Genomic DNA, 21893 nt, shown 5'->3' on the forward strand with positions numbered 1-21893 from the left:
GGTTGGCAGGGCTGATTTCGAGCAGGGGCCCCGTTAACTACCAGGTAGTAGGTGATAAATGTGCGACTGGTAGGATGACACCTAGATTGCGTGGTAGGAACACCATTGCCACATGGTATGTCCGCACCTTAAACCAACAAGGGGAGTTAAAAGAACTCATCTATGAGATGGAAAGATACTCTTGGGACCTTCTGGGTCTATGTGCAGAAATGACGAGTGGAGAAGCTAACAAGCACAATGCATGGTCTGGGATTCTTGGTGCACAAAAACATCAAGGTCTCTGTATTGGGATGTTGCCCAATCTCAAGCAGGCTCATCACAATACGCCTCAGTGCCTCGTCGTTCAACATCACAGTCATCCAGGACTATTCACCGACCTTAGAAGGCAGTGACTAAGAAACTGAGGAGTTTTAATGCCCAGGTTCAAGACATCACAGACTAAGCAGCAAAGAATGATATACAAGGCGACTGGAACTGTCATGATTACCGATATGCTTCACCTGTGCCCGCTCCTTTGGCGCCAACTGCCCCGGACTCTGATTGGCTCTCTGTCCCTATTTAAACCCACTTCTATCTGTCCCCTGTTGTCAGTCCGTCTGCGAACCTCAGTTAACACTTTTTCGACCCTGACTCCCACCTGTTTTTTGCCCCTGTCTGTCCCCCGGCTTTGACCAATTTTTGATCCTGACCACGTCTACTCTCCCGTCCCGGCTTTCGACCTCTTTTGTCGTCGACCAACGTCTACTCTCCTTTCCTGGCTTGCGACTCGCTTACGACCCGGACCACGTTTTTGCTCCCCTGTCCCAGCTACTGACCCGTTTCTCCGTCCCCGACACCGCCATCGCTCGCTCCGCGTCCAGCAATCCCCGGATCGTTGGCGCAACCTTTTCCCTTTCTTCTAACAAAACTTGTGAGAAACGCAACACAAGTGGGTCCTGTCTCCGTTCTGGTCCTGACAGGAACGCCCAAATTGGTGTGAATGCTCATAAAACCTTGAAAAAAACATGGGGAACAAGCTCTAACATACAAACCAATGAAAGAGGACAATGGCTTCTTGAACTAGCTAGCTACGACAACTTGGTGCTGGCAAAAAAATCTTGGCAACCACAAGAAAATCCAGAAAATGGACATGGCGGATGGAAGTAGGCTTTCGAATTTTGCTAATAAGCCATTTTTTTGAATGCACACGGTTCAGCTACACAAACCTGCAGTGGTGAACTTTTCACTGTCCCTTTAAATTAGGAAAAAATGTCTTACCGAGCTAAGGGCAGCAGAAATCTATCTGCTTGATTAAGAAGGTAGCTTCAGCAAAAACAAATATATAAATCAGATCAAATATATGCATTTAAAATCATTAGGAAGTACATCTTTATTGAAATAATTACACAAAAGGTATGCTAGGAACATACAAAGCCAATAACTATGTGGTATCATTTTTTTTAGTGTTGACAAACATAATTAATTATCCACCATAAGAGCAATTCTTTAACAAAGGCCCTAAAAGTGATTTGCTTTTTAATCGTTTCCGAAATTAGGATCGGTCTACTAGCCTAGGATCCCATGCTGTGCCATCCCATTTCAAAATTGCTTTCATAATAGATACACACATGTAACTCCTAAACTACAGGCTAGGGAACCATTGATTCCCCCCCTCCCTACTACCGGGTCATTTAAAGTGCCGCACACATGTATGATCTCACGTCCACAAACATTTCCTGCAGAGCGTCTTCTTCTCCTGGCTTTTATGGATTGTGTTTTTTTGGCCGGGCTTTAATAGTGGATGTTTTCCCAAAGCTGACATAATCGTAATTGGGACAGTGGGGAGCCTGCTCCCCGCCTTGTCCCTTTTTGTATGTCCTCTCATGAAAAAGGAATTCCCCACCTCTTTGCACTTACAAAACCCACGCTTTCATTCAAGCCTTTGCTCCTCCCCTTCTCTTTCAAAATCCTTCTTGCGAGGATACCAAACGCACAATAGGATAGAAAATACTATCCTTGACTGGGTTTATCATTTTTTTTTTTATTTGATATGATAATAAGAATAATATCTTGAGAAGCACTTTTCAGGACAACCAAGATCGCTGTCTACAGAATACTGTACTGTGATATCAAGTAAAAAACAAAACAAGTCAATGTCAGGAAACGGACCGGGAAGCAGGAAGTCGGAACTCATATGCGTAGACCTTGGGTGTCGAACTCATTTTAACTCGGGGGCCACACGATAGAACAAACATTCTGTCGGGGGCCGGACTAGTAGATTAAAGAGAAAGAAAAAGAGAGATAAAGAAATAAGAGAAAGAGGGAGGGAAAAGGAGAAGAGGGCGGGACAAAGAAAGAAAGAGAGAGGGGGAGAGAGCGTGAGAAACAAAAGAGAAGTCGTGAGAGAGGGGGAAAGAAAGGGAGCGGAAGAAAGAAATCCAAAGAGAAATAGAAAGGCAGAAGGGGAGAAAAGAGAAAAAAAAGCGCAAAGGGTAGGAAGAGAGAAAGAGAAAAGAGAGAAAAGGAAAAAAGGAAGTTAGAGCAAAAGAAGTTAAAAAGACAACGAGAGAGAAAGAGACAAAGAGCAACAAAGGAAGAGAAAAAGAGAGACACAGAGAGTGAAAGAGACAGAGAGTGGGAGAAAAGGGCTGGGAAAAAAAAGAGAGAGAGAGGGAGAGAGAGAGAAATACAAGTACAGTGTCTTTGTTCGAGGCACCTTTCTTTGGCAACATCAAGTTGACATATTTCAACCTGCAGTTTGTTTTTCGCTTCTCTGAGTGTTGTCTCGCGGGCCGGATTCAATCCCTTAGCGGGCCGGATCTGGCCCGCGGGCCGCCTGTTTGACACTTGTGGCGTAGACGATCTGTCACTTTAATTAGGAAATAAAAGTTGTCCAACACACAAACGGACCAAAGACAAAACAAAACAGGTTTAAAGGCAATCAAGATTACAAACTAGGTATTACTCAGATTAAACAGGCATAAACAGGTCTTCAACAAGGTAAAGCAATGGTCTGGCCCCAGGCAGTCCCGAAAGGAGCGTTTAAGTACTCCACAAGCAATCAGTTCAATGCGTCTCAGCCGGTGTCAAGGACAACCGTGCAGGACATGACAGACAAGTCATATTTATTTGTATAGCCCTTTATCACAAAAAGTCTCAAAAGGCTGTACAGAGCACAACAACAGCAAAATAACTAGTAAAATATACCATCAGCTATCGAAAATATATTTGGAGGAACAGGAATATGTTAAGCAAAATATGGAAAAACTAAATTTGTAACTTGGTTTAGAATAGAATAGAATAGAATAGAAAATTGTCATTGTTACAACATGGGTTGAATATATTGTGACAACGAAATTGGACGTGGCGCTCCAGTTCCACATTTTACAGTGAGGATAAAGAAAACAAAGAGATAAAGGAACAAAGAAGATGTTTATTTATTATTTTCTCCAGTTTTTGTTCCTGTCTAGTTTGTACTGTTTATTTTCGATTTCCTGATTCATTATCTTCCTGTCTGTCCCGTCTTGTCCGGTATCGACCCCATCCGTCCGATATCAACTCAAGTCATTTGAATCGATTTCGTCGGTCTCTGGCTTCCTGTCTTTCCACGCCAGACCGCTGCCTAACGTGCACGACTCCCCGTTTCCCATAAAACAAAAGGCTCGTGTGAGAACGTCACACGTTTGGGTCCTGATCTTGTTCTGGTTCCTGACATTGATGTCCTGTCGCTGGCTGTAATTCATCGTCGCTCACGCAGGAAAGGACAAATTTGTCACCGAGTTCAATCAAATTTGAGTGCCGTGGATGAGTCACGATCGTGTTCCCATGCAAACGAGTCTCCGCGGGACGTCGAGCATCACACTCTCGATAACCTTACTAAAGGTTCACACGTGTTTGTTTTTGTCCCACGAAACGCTCGTCTTTTCTCCGCTCTGATACAAACGAGATTATAAAGTGGACGAAATGCATTCTGATAATGAGTCTGGTCCGTCTCCCGGAGTTATTTACTATGTCTGTGGGTGAAACTTAAGTGACTTAATGATCGGTCTTCCTGGATTGATTTAATCCCGCTTCCTTTTCCCCCATATAGGGCGAAGCGTGTCGGGTACTCGTCGGCTCGGCCTGTTACCACGGCAACCGTATCCCCCCCCTACTCTCCTTCATTCCCATTTTCACCATTGCCAGCATCCACCACCACCACCAGTGAGCAGAGTGCTGTGGGGGAGGGATGAGAGTCAGGATTGAATATGGAAAGACGAGCACAGAAATGGAGTCGAAACGGTGTCGGGGGAGAAGTAAGGATGTGTGGAAACGGGAACGGCGGATAAGCAATGCTCTCGGCCCTTATCGTAAATTCTGTGTCGGTCCGGGCCGTCACAAAACCGGCAGCGCTTCGGCTTTGAATCTCGACACTCTCTCAATAAAAGCTCCCCGTGCGCTCTGCTTTGATTACGAGCACAGCTTATTGAAGGATGCTTTCTGTTCTGTCAAAACTCTACCGACTCCTTTGGGTGACGGTTTGGAAAGCTCAGCAAAAGCTATTTCAATATTTCGTCAGATCGTTTGGTAGCTTCGTATTTGTTTAAAGCAGGGGTCGCAAACCTATGGGTCACGGGCAATGTTCCCTGTAATTTTCCACGGGTCTGAGCGTTCACACTTAGTCGGTGAGCAACGCTTGAAACAACAGTGAGCAACAGCAATCCTAAGTGTGGCAACTAATCCATTATCAAACAGTTCAAAACTTGACATCAAGTTGCATTTTGTCGAGTTTCCGGCAATGCGAATTTCTTTTTCTCTTTTGAATGAATTGACTCATGTACTATTGCAAAGGTTGTACGGCCTACAAACCTCGTTTTTTCTTACAATTCTTTCACAAAATATCCATTTCTTTTTATTTCTTGATATATTTTGTCGCATGATATTAACATTTTGGGGGGCTTGTTTTGTCTGTTGTAAGATACAGAACTGTACTTAATCACATTGTTTAGTGGAAGTACAATGTTGGCAACAAGATTCACTTGATATAATTGGAAATTAGTTGAATGCAACACAAAATCTTCTTCTTTTTTTCTGTGTTCCGTTTTTTTTTCTACTTTTTTTTTAAATTCCTTTAAAAAAAAAAATCTCATTGTGTTTATTTTTTCAGAGCTGTTACTTTTTTCTTTTTGTTCTCTATTTACTTTTTTCCTACATTTCTTTCTTTTCTTTTTTTCTGGCTTTTTTCTCAAATTTTCCTTCCGTTGCGCCCACGATCTGGTGATCGCTGGACGCGGGAAGCATGTCGCTCTGAACGCGGAAGCGGATTTTCCGTGGCGAGCGATGACGGTGTCGGGAACGGAAAAACGGGTCAGTAGCCCGGACAGGAGCACAAAAACGTGGTCGGGGTCGTAAGCGAGTCGTAAGCCAGGAGAGGAGAGTAGACGTGGTCAGGATCAAAAACGTGTCGAAGCCGGGGAACAGACGGGAGCAAAAACAGGTGGGAGTCAGGGTCAAAAAGAGGCTTGCCTAGTCTTAACTGTGGTTCGCAGACGGGCTGACAACAGGAGACGGATAGGAGTGGGTTTAAATAGGGACAAGGAGCCAATCAGATTGGCTCCTTGACGAAAATATGGAGGAACAGAAATATGTTAAGCAAAATATGGAAAAACTAAATTTGTAACTTGGGTTGAATATATTGTGACAATGAAATTGGACGTGGCACTCCAGTTCCACATTTTACAGTGATCAAACTGATGGAAAATGTGCAAAACATCCCATAACAAACTAATAATTCTAATCACACAGAATACAAGAAAATAACAGCGCGCATGATAACTCGATCGACAATTACCGCGTGCTGCAGTGCGAATCCTATCGACAAATGTCTCTTTTTCTAATTTGATGCAAACAAACACTTCTTGTCTCCTTGTGAATGCCTTTCTTGTGTTTAATTCGCAACCCCCCCTGTTTTCTTTACCTCATTGTCTCATTTTCTGTCCCCTTACAGCTGACATCATCTCCACTGTCGAGTTCAACCACACTGGAGAGTTGCTGGCCACTGGGGACAAGGGAGGCAGAGTGGTCATCTTTCAGCGAGAACCTGAGGTACACATACACATCAGTCGCTACGGTTTCAAGTGGAACAGGATACGGGATGGTGTCAGAAAAGGAGAATATTGTGCTAGGCCATGTTCAATGTTCCCTGTAATTTTCCAGGGGTCTGAGCGTTCACATAAAGAGGGTGAGCAACGCTTAAATCAACAGTGAGCAACCATAATCCAAAGTGTGGCAAGATAAATAATTATCAAACATGTCCAAAACTTGACATCACGTTACATTTTGCTGAGTGTCCGGCAATGCAAAAAAAAAAAATCACTTTTGAATGAATTGACTAATGTATTATTGCAAAGCTTGTACGGCCTACAAACGTCATTTGTTTTTACAACAATTCTTTCACAAGATTTCCATTTCTTTTTTTTTCCTGGTATCTTTTGTCGCATAATACTAACATTTTGGGGGGCTTATTTAGTCGGTTTCACGATACACAACTGTATTTAATCACATTTTTAGTGGAAGTGCAATGTTGACAACAAGATTGACTTGGTATAATTGGAAACTATTTGAATTCAACACAAACTGTTTCTTCTTTTTCCCTGTTTTTTCTACTTTTTTTAAATTCCTTTTAAATAAATCTCATTTTGTTTATTTTTTTCCCCAGCTGTTTTTCTTTTTGTTCTCTATTTACTTTTTTACTTCTTTCTTTTCTTTTTTTCTGTTTTTTTTTCAGAATTTTTCCTTCTTTTTTCTATTACTTTTGTTTCTTTTTTTCTCAGCTTTTCACTACTTTTTAATTTTGGTATATTTTTCCTTTTTGTTTTATTCCCCCTTCCTTTAAGCCATTTTGTGCATAATTTTACATAAGATTTGGTCATATAGGGATGAAAGAAGCAAAAACAACCTGAAGAGCCGTTTAGGACCCGAAAGATCCGGTTCCTTTTAGTGAGCCGAGCTGAAGAAGCCGGTTCTCGAAAAACTCTACTAACTTTACTCAACTTCGTTCTACTTCGACACGGACTTCCAAATACCGCATTTAGAACACAACGTCAGGGGAACCCTTGTATTTTTACCTTCATGCACTGTAACTTTAACTTAATTCGCTTCTTAATTAGCAATTTCGAGCCCTGATTTTTGTGAGCTGGCTAGACTTTCTTGTGCGTGGAAAAGCTCTGGGTAGTGCGCAATTGCGGACACACGCAGTTTAGAGGGAACATTGCGCTGGATAGATTTTCTTGTGCGCTGACAATGTGCTGGCAGTGCGGGATTGCGCACGCGCACAACTTAGAGGGAACATTGGTCATGTTCCTTCTAAGCTAAATGCGTGGGCAATTGCACACTGCCCAAGTCTTCTCGCCACACCAGAAAAGCTCTCCTGTGTGTTAATAGCAGAGCTGGAAATTAACTCAATAACTATATAGATCAGGGGTCGGCCACCTATGACACTGCTGGCACACGAGGGGTTAACCAGTGGCACGTGAGCGCACGACCAAATAATGATTATTTAAAAAAAAATGCTCATTTTAACCTGAAATTTAGACATTTTCAGTTGCACGCCGTGTCTACGGTAGCGCCCCTCCTCCTCTGCGTCGTGTGTGAGTGTGTTTGCGCGCGCCTCGCAGAGAAGAGATCCGCGTTTTAACCCAGCCAACGAAACAAACGCGCGCTATAAATGAACGAATCATGACGGCTCCTCGAACGAAAACATCTCGTTCTTTCCAGCCAGCGTGGACAGACGAATGAGGCTTTGTGCAAAAAATGACCTTGCTGTTTTGTGCATTATGCCTCGAGAGCGTTGTACCTCGCACAGCAAGTGTTAAACGTCGTTACGAGACAAAACATGAATATGAATTCAAGGATGAGTCTGACACGGCGGAGACATTAAAACGCGTAGTGTCCAGGTATGGCCAATAAACACAGACCCTGAAAACCTTTGTCACCGCTAAAAACACCACCACTGAAGCAAGTTATCACATTGCTCACTGCTAGCAAAGCACAGAAAACCATTTACTGATGGCGAATATTTTTGAGAAGCGTGTGTGCGCGCGCGTGCCTCCTGCTTTGCCGCTGTTATTTCAAGTTTTGATATTTTCTGCAACAAGGTATCATTGATGAATGGTATGGTAGCTGTCCATATCACTTGTTTTTTATTGTATTTCATTGTTGATGAAGAATGGTTGATTCTGGTTCATTCTTGTGGTAAAAAGATGAAGTCATGGATGGTTACAGGCCTTTCCACGTGTTTTTCACATTCTATTTTTAGTTATACTATTTCAATGCATATCAATGTTGTCTATTTGGACTGGTGTAAAATTACAGCTCCGTTGGATATAAAACACACTGAAAAAACACACTGGCACACTGATTTACAAGGAAATTCGAAAGTGACACCCCACACCAAAAAGGTTGCTTACCCCTGATATAGATACTTCTTATATTTTCAACATTTTTAATTTGATTGGCCGGGTTAAATTTGCCCATTCTCGAAGCCTATACTCTTAGGGATCATTTCTATAGTTTTTGATGTTCTGAAACTGAAACTGTCAATGAAGTGATCATTGATTTTTGCAATTCGGAGATGGAATAAGAGCTTGCTCTGTCCTCTCCACGCATCGGCCCGCTTTTGCAGTACTTCCGGGAATGGTGCATTCGCAATGATCGCAGCAAGGCTTTAAGGCTAGGACCTTAGCTTGGCTTTTTGGCTGAGAGTAAGAGTCCCGGCTCCTAGGCTTTGTAGCGTATTATGAACTGAACGATAACAGATAATGGATAATGAATAAAGAAGATTGAACAATAACCCTTAACCCCCCCCCCTTTACTCAATAGCTCCAGTCGAGTTAGCAAAACAGTCTCTCCAGCTCTGCAAAATTGGCACCTCAGTGCATCATCCAGATGGATTTCACTGATGTCAAACATGCTGCTTCACCGAGAAAATGCTCTTTTTTCCCTTTTTGTGTCCACAGAGCAAAACTGAGCTGTTTTCCCAAGGAGAGTACAACGTGTACAGCACTTTCCAGAGTCATGAGCCCGAGTTTGACTACCTTAAGAGTTTGGAGATTGAGGAGAAGATCAATAAGATCCGTTGGCTGCCTCAGCAGAACGCCGCACACTTCCTCCTCTCCACGAACGGTCAGTTTTTGCTGTTAAGTCTGATGCCTCTGAAAAAAAACCTTTTGTGTACGTCTAATGTAGCGTATTTAGGAGGTCAATAAATTGTTTTAATAAATAACCCATTGGCGGATTAATTTGTAGAGGTGAACCCAATGACCTTTGTTACTAGAATGTTATTACTATGTTATTACTGTGTTATTACCATGTCACTACGTGGTTGTTGTTATTTAGAGCCAACCACAAAACTATTTTCTTTAAAAAGGGCACCAGGCAATTATTTATGCAATTGACGGCAAATTCACAAACAATATTATTTGAATTTGTTATGAAGAAATCATTACGCTGTTACTATTACTATGTTATCTCTATAGGGTGGCAGTAGCTTGGAACCAAAGGGGTTGCAGGTTCAATTCCCAGCTCCTCTGAGTTAAATGTCGAGTGACTAGTAAAGCGCTATATAAATGCAGTCCATTTATCTTTCAAGGTTTGCACTAAATATGCCTTAAATCTGTCTTGCCTTTTGGAGCACGGCAGCAGTTTTTAGATATTTTATCAGTAAAACGGTTATTAATGAAATGAAATGATCTGCATTTCTATAGCGCTTTTCAAGTCAAGACTTCCCAGAGCGCTTTACAGTGTGCTTCACATTTCCCAATAGCGGCCGTGCAGCCATGTAAGGCGCTAACCTGCTTTTTGGGGGTATTAGGGGTTCAGTGTCTTACCCAAGGACACTTCGACATGTAACACGGAGGAGCCGGGATTCGAACTGCAATCTCTTGATCCCAAGACGAGCGCTCTACCTCCTGAGCCACTGCCGCCCCGTGATCGGCAGAATCCATAGTGTGGCTACAAGCACAATTTAATCGTGACTTCTTTTACGCGGCAAGTTTCAGTATATTTAAATCAAGATACACACATGATCTAATATTCATCGGAATTCGTTTACTATAACCAGTGTTCGTACAGGTGCTTGAAATCCTTGAAATTGCTTCGATTTTAATGTTGTGTTTTCAAGGATTGAAAAGTGCTTGAATTTTGGGTGAAGTGCTTGTAAATGCTTAAAATTGCTGCTTAAAAATGACGCCGACACTGCTTTCTGTTGGCTTTGCCATTGCATTTCTTCTTCCCTAGTGAATAAATAGTTTGCATTAGTTTGTATGGCGTTGTCTTATGGAGCTTCATTGCCCCTGTGTCGCGCCCAAGACGATGGATAAAACTGACTTCTGGTAGCATGCGCTAGCATTTCACACTAAAATGCGGCCTTAGGTAACTTTGTGAGCTGTACGCAGAGAATATCGGTGGATGTGATAGGATCAGAATACTCATGCAGCCACCAAAAGGGAGACAAGATTCAGTCATTTGTGACAGTTGATTGATTCACAATCTTTAGATCCAAACCTAAAGGAAAATGTTTTGACATAATTCATCATTTTGACAGATAAACAGACCTAAAACATTCCTTTATTAAATTTCTGTCTATTTCGTATCCAGTGGAATCTAGCAGATGTCTCAAGATGCAGTGATCCTACACTAGTCTAGAGTTGTCTGAAAGTTTTTTTTACCAATGGTCACATAACCCCCCCCCCCCCCCCCCCCCCCCCCCCCCCCACACACACACACACACACACAAAACCTTGTTTTTTAGTTTATCTCATCTCATCTCATTAGCCGTACCGCTTATCCTCATTAGGGTCGCGGGGGGGCTGGAGCCCATCCCAGCCATCTTCGGGCAGTGGGCAGGGGACACCCTGAACTGGTTGCCAGCCAATCGCAGGGCACACGGGGACAGACAACTCATTCGCTCATTCACACCTAGGGACAATTTGGACCGGCCAATTCACCTGAAATGCATGTCTTTGGAATGTGGGAGGAAACCGGAGTGCCCGGAGGAAACCCACGCAAGCACGGGGAGAACATACAAACTCCGCACAGAAAGTCTGGAGCTGGATTTGAACCCACGACAGGTTCCCATGACATGAACTGTGCTGCACAAGCGCTAACCACTGCGCCGCCGTGCTGCCGTTTTTTTTTTTTTTTTTTTTTTTTTTTTTTTTTTTTTTTTAGTTTAATCGGAATTAATTTAGAATTGTCTTGATTTGTATTAGATGTAGCACTCCCAGTTAGGTAATTTGTTTGCCTATATCTTTGTTTGATTTTAATAAAATAAAAAAACAGTAAAAAATGATAAAAAAAATACATTAGAAAATGGAAAAACGGTGAATCATAAATATAATCAAATAAAAGAAATAGTGCGTGTGCATGTAATATATACATATATATACTGGACTGTCTCAGAAAATTAGAATATTGTGATAAAGTTCTTTATTTTCTGTAATGCAATTAAAAAAACAAAAATGTCATACATTCTGGATTCATTACACATCAACTGAACTATTTCAAGCCTTTTATTATTTGAATATTGCTGATTTTGGCTTACAGCTGAAAAAAACTCAAAAATCCTATCTCAAAATATTAGAATACTTCCTCAGACCAAGTAAAAAAAATAATTTTATAACAGCAAAACTAAATCAAACATTTGAAAATGTCCATTGATGCACTCAGTACTTGGTTGGGAATCCTTTTGCACGGATTACTGCATCAATCCGGCGTGGCTTGGAGGCAATCAGCCTGTGGCATTGCTGAGGTGTTATTGATGCCCAGGATGCTTCGATAGCGGCCTTCAGCTCATTTGCATTTGTAGGTCTGGTGTCTTTCATCTTCTTCTTAACTATACCCCACGAATTCTCGATGGGGTTCAGGTCAGGGGAATTAGCAGGCCAATCAAGGACAGTGATGCCATGGTCAGTGCACCAGTTACTGGTGGTTTTGGCACTGTGGGCAGGTGCCAGATCATGCTGGAAAATGAAATCCTCATCTCCATAGAGCTTTTCAGCAGATGGAAGCATGTAGTGCTCTAAAATCTCTTGGTACACAGTTGCATTTACTCTGGACTTGATGAAACACAGTGGACCAACACCAGCAGCTGACATGGCTCCCCAAACCATTGCTGACTGTGGGAACTTCACACTGGATTTCAAGCAACTTGGATTTTGCTCTTCTCCAGCCTTTCTCCAGACTCTGGCGCCTTGACTTCCAAATGAAATGCAAAACTTGCTTTCGTTTGAAAAGAGGACTTTGGACCACTCTGCAACTGTCCAGTGCTTCTTCGCCATAGCCCAAGTCAGACGCTTCTTCCGTTGTCTTGAGTTCAGAAGTGGCTTGACCATGGGAATACGGCTATTGTAGCCCATTTCCCGGACACGTCTTTGAACTGTGGCTTTTGATACCTGGACTCCAGCTTCAGCCCACTGTCTTTGAAGCTCCCTCAAATTCTGGAAGCGGCTCTTCTTCACAATTTTGTTAAGGCTGCGGTCATCTCTCTTGGTTGTGCAGCGTTTCCGGCCACATTTTTCCCTTCCGACAGACTTTTTGTGGATATGCTTTGAAACTGCACTCTGTGAACAGCCTGCTCTTTGAGAAATTTCTTTTCGTGTCTTACCCTCCTGATGGAGGGTATCAATGATGGTCCTCTGGACAGCAGTCAGATCAGCAGTGATTTAGTTTACTGAACCAAGCTGAGTGTTTTTAAGGCTCAGGAAACCCTCGCAAGGTGTTTCGAGTTAATTAGATGATTCAGGTGATTAGTTGAATAGCCTACTTGTATACTTTTTCATGATATTCTAATATTTTGAGATAGGATTTTTGAGTTTTCTTAAGCTGTAAGCAAATTCAGCAATATTCAAATAATAAAAGGCTTGAAATAGTTCAGTTGATGTGTAATGAATCCAGAATGTATGCCATTTTTGTTTTTTTAATTGCATTACAGAAAATAAAGAACTTTATCACAATATTCTAATTTTCTGAGACAGTCCAGTATATATATATATATATATATATATATATATATATATATATATATATATATATATATGGGCAGCACGGTAGGGCAGTGATTAGCACTTGTGCGGCACAGTTCTGAGGTCATGAGATCGAACCTTCCTCTGTAGAGTTTGCAAGTTCTCCCTGTGCTTGCGTGGGTTTCCTCTGGGCACTCTGTTTCCTCCCACATTATAAAAACATGCATTGCAGGTGAATTGGCTGGTCCAAATGGTCCCTAGGTATGAATGTCTCTGTGTGCCCTGCAACTGGCTGGCAACCAGTTCAGGGTGTCCGCTGCCCACTGCCCAAAGATAGCTGGGATAGGCTCCAGCACTCCCGCGACCCTACTGAGGATAAGCGGTGCAGATAATGGATGGATGGATGGATGGATGAATGAATGTTTAATACAGCACTTTGAGTTGTATTTTGTTGCCTGAAAAGTATATATATATATGGGCAGCACGGTAGGGCAGTGGTTAGCACTTGCGCTAACCACTGCGCCGCCGTGCTGCCCCCCCTATATATATATATATATATATATATATATATATATGGGCAGCACGGTAGGGCAGTGGTTAGCACTTGTGCGGCACAGTTCTGAGGTCATGAGATTGAACCTTCCCGTGTGGAGTTTGCATGTTCTCCCCGTGCTTGCGTGTGTTTGCTCCAGCGACCTTACTGAGGATAAGCGGTGCAGTTAATGGATGAATGGGTGTTTAATACAGTACTTTGGGTTGTATTTTGTTGCCTGAAAAGTGCTAGAATTGGATATAAGAGGTTTGTCTGCGATTGGTTTGTGTCTTGCCACAATGAGAACGCCGATATTCTATGGCTGATCAACCTCCCACTATGCATTCATTCAGTTCAGAACCGCATGTACTTTGTAAAGACAGTAATGTATATTTTGTACTGCATTTATTCACTATGGGTCCCATGGTTTGCAGTGGTTGGATGGATGGATGGATGTATATATATATATATATATATATATATATATATATATATATATATATATATATATATATATATATAAAAATGCTATTATGTTATTACTGTGTTATTACTGTGTTATTACATAGTATATATATATATATATATATATATATATATATATATATTACACATGACAAAAAATAATAATACATAAAAATACGAAATACAAAAATCTGATCTAAAAAGGGCATCACAACATTACCCAGACTCCGGTCGGGGCCTCAGCGGACGTGACAAAGTGAAGAGTGTTGGAGGGATAAACTGAATTAAGGTTACATTGGAATCAGAGTTACAAAACCTAAGTAGATTTTCCCCTCCAGATAAAAGAGTTATTAGGTTGTGTTGTGCAAATGGATTTTCTCTCAAGTACTTTGTGACATTTTAGTTTAGAATTCAGATGTAAGTATCCCTGTCTCTTATCTTTTGGGTCAGAAATGTGCGTCAGTTTTATATTTTATCTAGTAGTGATGATCATTTTGGATTTGGAATAGTAATGTCTTTTTTTTCATTGCTTTTGTGTGCTTTTTTTGTATCTCTTATCCACATGCAACCAAAATAGATCTGATTGAAGAGGTCTGAATAAGAAATTAAAGAAAGAGGATTCTGCATAAATTTTAATACACTAAAATAGAAGCTTCTCATCAATCCTTTGTTTTTTTCTTAGATAAAACGATTAAATTGTGGAAGGTGAGCGAACGAGACAAACGTCCAGAGGGATACAACCTGAAAGATGAAGAAGGTCGCATCAAGGACATTTCCACTGTTACCTCACTTCAGGTAAGTCTGTCATTGTGTTAGGATGAGATATCTATGAATTTTACGTTTTCAAGGACCGTAACTCTTACACTATAAGCATTCTTCTTGCAAGTGTTCAATAACCAAAATAGGACCCTACAAACCCCTTGGTATTTTAGGCATTCTTTTTTGCAAGTGTTCGATAGCCCAAATGACCAACCCTGGCATTGTAATCACTCTTCTTTGCAAGCCTCCAATAATCAAAATGCAAGCAAAATAGAAACACACTAATTTCGACAAAGAGAACACACAAAATAAATGATTTTTTTAAGTCATATTGTTTACAGTTTTTAAGGAGAGAAAAGGACCGAACAAAACACCTTTGATCATAAACATTCTTCTTTGCAAGTGTTCAATCACAAAAATAGGACTTTCCAAAACATCTAGCATTATAAGCATTCTTCTTTGCAAATGTTAAATAACCGAAATAAGACCGTACAACCCCTTTGGCATTTTAGGCATTCTTCTTTGCAAGTCTTCAATAGCCCAAATCACCAACCCTTGCAATGTAATCACTCTTTTTTGCAAGCCACCAATAATCATAATGCAAGCAAAATAAGAGCGAATGTAGCACTAATTATTAAATTATTTTTAAATCATGTTGTTTGTGGCTTTCAATGGGAGAAAAAGGACTATACAAAACACCTTTCATTATGAGCATTCTTCTTTGCAAATGTTCAATAACGAAAATAGGACTTTCCAAAACATCTGGCATTATAAGCATTCTACTTTGCAAGTGTTCAATAACCGAAATAGGATAGTACAAATCCCTTGGCATTTTAAGCATTCTTCTTTGCAAGTGTTCAATAGCCCAATTTACCAACCCTGGCATTGTAATCACTCTTCTTTGCAAGCCTCCAATGATCAAAATGCAAGCAAGATAAAAACAAATGTAACGCTAGTTTCGACAAATGGATAACGCACATTGAATTATTTTTAATTCATGTTGTCTACAGCTTTCAAGGAGAGAAAAAGGACTGTACAAAACGCCTTTCATTATAAGCATTCTTCTTTGCAAGTGTTCAATCACAAGAATAGGACTTTCCAAAACCTCTGGCATCATAAGCATTTTTCTTTGCAAGTGTTCAATAACCGAAATAGGATAGTACAAATCCCTCGGCATTTTAAGCATTCTTCTTTGCAAGTGTTCAATAGCCCAATTTACCAACCCTGGCATTGTAATCACTCTTCTTTGCAAGCCTCCAATGATCAAAATGCAAGCAAGATAAAAACAAATGTAACGCTAGTTTCGACAAATGGATAACGCACATTAAATTATTTTTAAATCACGTTTTTTTAATCCCACCCTTCAAGGAGAGAAAAAGGACTATATAAAACACCTTCCATTATAAGCATTCTTCTTTGCAAGTGTTCAATAACAAAATAAGGACTTTCCAAAACCCCCGGCATTATAATCACTCTTCTTTGCAAGTGTTCAAGAGGCAAAAATGACCAACATTGGCATTGCAATCACTCTTCTTCGCAACCCTCCAATAATTAAAATGCAAGCAAAATAAGAGCGAATGTAGCACTAATTATTAAATTATTTTTAAATCATGTTGTTTGTGGCTTTCAATGGGAGAAAAAGGACTATACAAAACACCTTTCATTATGAGCATTCTTCTTTGCAAATGTTCAATAACGAAAATAGGACTTTCCAAAACATCTGGCATTATAAGCATTCTACTTTGCAAGTGTTCAATAACCAAAATAGGACCGTACAAATCCCTCGGCATTTTAAGCATTCTTCTTTGCAAGTGTTCAATAACCAAAATAGGACCGTACAAATCCCTCGGCATTTTAAGCATTCTTCTTTGCAAGTGTTCAATAACCAAAATAGGACCATACAACCCCGTTGGCATTTTAGGCATTCTTCTTTGCAAGTGTTCAATAGCCCAATTTACCAACCCTGGCATTGTAATCACTCTTCTTTGCAAGCCTCCAATAATCAAAATGCAAGCAAAATAAAAAACAAACGTAGCACTGATTTCAACAACTTTATAACACAAATCAAATGATGGTCTCATCGTGTTGTTTACATTTGCTCATGTGTATCGAGTAAACATAGACGCGTACTTTCATTTGATTTATTCATATTGTTTCCCGTCCTATTAACTTGTCGTGGGAATGACAACACACAAATCGTGTGGTAATAGAAAAGCAGCTAACCGAGTTATTTTTCCAGTCAAGCTTTCTGGGAACATTCATGAATTATTCATGCCGATGGAGGCTTACAGTTGGATTTTTATTTATGATGCAATAAAATAGCTCGAATAGGATCTACTACGTGAATTTATGTTATTTGTCATTCCTGCTATTGTTGGAATTAATTATCCAAATGTACTGTTTACCAAATTGTTTGAATTAGTTATCTGACTCCATTAACCAAACACAACCTACATTCACCCAACAATTGATGCGCGCTGGTTTCTTGAGGGAAAAGATGAACAGGAAGTCGACATTTCCACATGTGGGGCAGATTTAATTTCATTAACAATTCAACTAAGTGGACTCCATCGAAAACGGAGTCTCTGGGAAGCCTTTTTCTCAAGTCCTTTAGCTTTCTCCTATTGGCCATCTTCTCCCCACACAATGGCATGCCGACTCCTCCCATGGGCGCGCCAAGGAAGCCCCCTGAGCTTCACCATCTCGAAGAAGAGCGTCTCGATGTCTGGGGTGCTCAAAACAACGGCGAGCGTTTCTCAAAACAACGCCTGCCATCCTCCGTCAGAGTCCTGTTATCAACAGAACTAGACAAAATGTAATGAAATGAAAATGAAATGGTCTGCATTTATACAGCGCTTTTCAAGTCAAGACTTCCAAAAGCTCTTTACAGTGTGCTTCACATTTCCCAATAGCGGCCGTGCAGCCATGTAAGGCGCTAACCTGCTTATTGGGGGCATTAGGGGTTTAGTGTCTTGCCCAAGGACACGTCGACATGTAACACGGAGGAGCCGGCTTCGAACTGCGATCTCTTGATCCCAAGACGAGCACTCTGCCTCCTGAGCTAACGCCGCCCCAATATTCTGCATTTGGAACAGCCTGACCTGTCATTGAACTAAAGCCTACACAGTGAAAATCTTCATTGCATTATGAGTCAATCGTATAACATCCTTTATAGTCAAATGTATAAAATCCTTCACTATGCCTCTGTGTAATGGAGAAAAATTTGGGGTTGCAAAATATCTTAAAAAGTCACTCCTAAATTAATTCTAAAAATCGTCATTGTAAACAATGTGCCCCGAAAATACAAATTGTTCTTGTAAAAAACTAATTTACTCTTAAAAAAAAGTACATATATTTTTTAGAAAAACAAATGTAAGCGTAAATAATAATTGAATAAAGAAATAGCAAGAATTTCGGGCCAGGTTCGAGTCCAAGATTTTCCCTCTAATAAACAAATAACCTATTTTTTCTTTTCCAGGTGCCTGTTTTGAAGCCCATGGACCTGATGGTGGACGTGAGCCCCCGTCGAGTCTTCTCCAACGCTCACACTTATCACGTCAACTCCATTTCGGTCAACTCGGACCACGAAACGTACATGTCCGCAGACGATCTGAGGATTAATCTCTGGCACTTGGACATCACCGACCGCAGTTTCAGTATCCTTCGACGTAAACACAAAGAACCGGTCTGGGGAGGAGGGGATTATTTTTCTCAAGGAGGGGAAATCATGAATAATTCAAAGGCTGCATTCATATTTTAGAAGCTTCTTGAGATTTATCGCAGCTCCGAAGGTTACACAGTCTCGCCGCGTTCTTGACCTAGAGAGGAATTCGTCGATTACCTCCCAAAAAACTGTCAATGCAATTTTTTGGTACTTTTCTGCAATAGACCCCGGGATACGGCCAGGGTTGGCTAGGGTTACTTTAACTTGATTACTTTCAATGACTTTTGGATGACTCCAATACCAAATATGCTAATAAAAGACAAAAGAAACTAAATATGAATACAATGACTAAATTTTGTGCAGGCTTGGGGAGTAACGGAATACATGGAACGGCAAAAATGATGTTGGCAAGCTGTTTGGATTTTTTTTTCATTTTGTTTATGTCGCATTTTATGTTAGTTTTGCCGGAGATCAAAGCCAGGAGAGAAAGCTTACCACGTGTTGTGAGTCATCATTTTATTCATATTTAGTTTCTTTTGTCTTTTATTAGCATATTTGGTATGGGAGTAATCCAAAAGTAATTGAAAGTAGTCAAGTTAAAATAACCCTAACCAACTGTGTTTGTAACTAATGTTTATGTGTGCAGTATATACAATATTTATGCTTTTATCTGGTTTATCTGTGGTCTAGAGGGCATTAGCTAATTAGCATAGATTTCCATCCCCCACTATACAGCAAAATATCTTTACAATCCCCACCTCAATGAATTCATGTCCTATCCCAGGGGTCTACGGCACGTTTGGCACATTTTTAATCCAGAAAATGTATTTACCATTTACCGTTTTCACATTGCCGACTGTTGTTTCCTTGAGCCACTCTCCTCTCAGATATCGTGGACATCAAGCCAGCCAACATGGAGGACCTGACAGAAGTGATCACGGCGGCCGAGTTCCATCCTCTTCACTGTAACTTGTTTGTGTACAGCAGCAGCAAGGGCACGTTACGCCTTTGCGACATGAGGGAGGCGGCGCTCTGCGACCGACACTCCAAATGTGAGTAAACTTGCTCAGGTGCCACCTCAAAATGTCAGATCATGTACGCTTTATTAGGAGGGACAAAAGACACTCGTGGAGAGTAGAATAGAATAGAATAGAATATACCTTTATTATTGTTACAAAATGGGTTGAACATATTGTGACAACAAAATTGGACGTGGCACTCCAGTATCACATTTTACTGTGAGGATAAAAAAAGATAAAGGATAATTTACACACAGGGTTGGGTAGGGTTACTTTAACTTGATTACTTTTAATTACTCCAATACCAAATATGCTAATAAAAGACAAAAGAAACAAAATAGGAATAAAATGATGACTCACAACACGTGGTAAGCTTTCTCTCCTGGCTTTAATCTCTTTGATCTACGGCAAAATTAACATAAAATGCAAGAGAAACAAAATGAAAATAAATCCAAACAGCTTGCCAACATCATTTTAGCTGTTCCATGTGTTCCGTTACTCTCCAAGCCTGCACAAAATTTAGTCATTTTATTTGACAAAATGTCATTGTTGGAAAGATTGCAAGCATTGATGTTCCTCATATACACTGATTTTCTGTAGAAGTATTAGCACAACATGGTCGTGTCTCCTCACTAACTCTTCGTAATGTGAGTGAGGCATGTTATGTTAAACCCAACACTTGTAATAAAACCTGCACTCAAAGAAGACACAGAGACGTGAGTATAACTTACTTGCAAGGAGAATGACCGGAGACTGCCAGTTACAGTCTACCAACTCACTCTGAAGCAGTCTCCGTTGTCCTTGCCTTTTTATTGTATTAGGAACGCCCTAATTTACATAAGGTCTATTCTGCTAAAGGGAGGGGGGAGTGAGAAAAAACAGTTGAGACCTGTTTTCACTCACAACAACATGTTATCGTATCAACAATATTACTACTATTGAACTAGGCGAGAATGTCACACTAAGCAAGAATGGCACACAGTATGCAACAGTAGAATAACATATTTACAGTTTAAATCCATCAGGCACCGGAGAAATGTCCTTGTTGGAAAGATTGCAAGCATTGATGTTCCTCATATACACTGATTTTCAGTAGAAGTATTAACACAACTTGGTCGTGTCTCCTCTACCTCTTCATAACGTGCAGAAGACACCGGAGAGCTTGGCCGTAATCACTAGTATAGGTTAGGCTGTTCTGGCTTTCTAACTTTAGGGACTATAATAAGTTTTAGTATGCTCTCTAGGTTCTCTAACACTACTTTTTGGAAACATGATTGCCAAACAAAAATAAACACACAAACAAAAACAATTGAATTTGGATTTGATTTTTTTTTAAATATAGCATGAGGTTAAAGACAAATCAGTCCCCAGAAGTAGGAGTTTATTGGTATTTGTAAGAACAGACTGTCATCATGCATCCCTATTAAATGGAGTTTATCTATATATCTAATTCAGGTTTATGGATCATTTTCACGCCTGTCCCTCAATTTCTCTCAATTGTCCACCCACATTTATCCCTTATGTCATGTACGCCAGTGTTCGAGGAGCCCGAAGACCCCAGCGCTCGCTCCTTCTTCTCCGAGATCATCTCCTCAGTGTCTGACGTAAAGTTCAGCCACAGCGGTCGCTACCTGCTCACCAGAGATTACCTGACTGCCAAAGTCTGGGACCTCAACATGGAGAGCAAACCCCTGGAAACCTACCAGGTGAGGACAGGAGCTTTTCTTTTAGGGTTTATTGCTATCAGTGTTGAGACTAGCGTGTTACAAAAGCGTTCCTAGAACGTAATTACAAGTACAACTGTTATGTTGAATCCGTCTCAGGCTCAGAGTATGAGGACAGTGAATTTGTCCTTTTGGTGATATATTATATTGTTTGAATTAGTTATCTGACTCCATTAACCAAACACAACCTACATTCCTCCAACAATTTATGCGCGCTTGTTTCTTGAGGGAAAGATGAACAGGAAAGACGATATTTTCACACGGGGGCAGATTTATTTTCCCTAACAATTTAACTAAGTGTACTCCATCGAAAACGGCCGAAGTAGCGACGTTGGAGTCCCTGGGAAGCCCTTTTCTAAAGTCCTTCAGCTTTCTCCTCCTGGCCCACGTCTCCCTGCAAGATCGTGTGCCGGCTCCTCCCATGGGCGTGCCAAGGAAGCCCCCTGGGCTTCACCATCTCATAGACGAGTGTCCCGATGTCTTGGGTCCTCAAAACAACACCGAGCCTTTCTGCGTCATCAGCGTCTGGGTGTGCTGATTATCTTATGATCAGTACGTCCCGTTCCTGCCGTTCCTGTAAACAACATCTTCCGCCAGCCCGCCCTGACCTTGTACATTGAAGTAAAGCACACTCGGTGAAAATCTTGCATTAAACGGAGTCTACGTATACAATCCTTTATAGTCAAATGTATAAAATCCTTTATAGTTAAATGTATAAAATCCTTCTGTGGTAACTGAATTACTTTTTAA

General features: G+C 40.8%; 1 protein-coding gene and 1 pseudogene across 2 annotated transcripts in view; both read left to right on the forward strand.

Annotated features, from left to right (window-relative positions):
• Positions 1 to 21893, forward strand: part of LOC148360201 (serine/threonine-protein phosphatase 2A 55 kDa regulatory subunit B gamma isoform) — a 39291-nt gene that overhangs the window by 10842 nt on the left and 6556 nt on the right. For both annotated transcript variants that reach the window (XM_088343646.1, XM_088343647.1), the window contains 6 exons: positions 5966 to 6063; positions 8976 to 9141; positions 14660 to 14772; positions 18215 to 18392; positions 19288 to 19452; positions 20956 to 21125. In XM_088343646.1, coding sequence (XP_088199772.1) covers positions 5966 to 6063; positions 8976 to 9141; positions 14660 to 14772; positions 18215 to 18392; positions 19288 to 19452; positions 20956 to 21125 — 890 coding nt within the window. The remainder of the gene's footprint in view (positions 1 to 5965; positions 6064 to 8975; positions 9142 to 14659; positions 14773 to 18214; positions 18393 to 19287; positions 19453 to 20955; positions 21126 to 21893) is intronic.
• On the forward strand, positions 8517 to 8666 carry LOC148360202 (U2 spliceosomal RNA; annotated as a pseudogene).

The sequence above is a fragment of the Urocampus carinirostris genome, chromosome 9 (assembly GCF_059441175.1).
Source record: "Urocampus carinirostris isolate Australia breed hairy pipefish chromosome 9, RoL_Ucar_1.0, whole genome shotgun sequence".
Classification (NCBI taxonomy): domain Eukaryota; kingdom Metazoa; phylum Chordata; class Actinopteri; order Syngnathiformes; family Syngnathidae; genus Urocampus; species Urocampus carinirostris.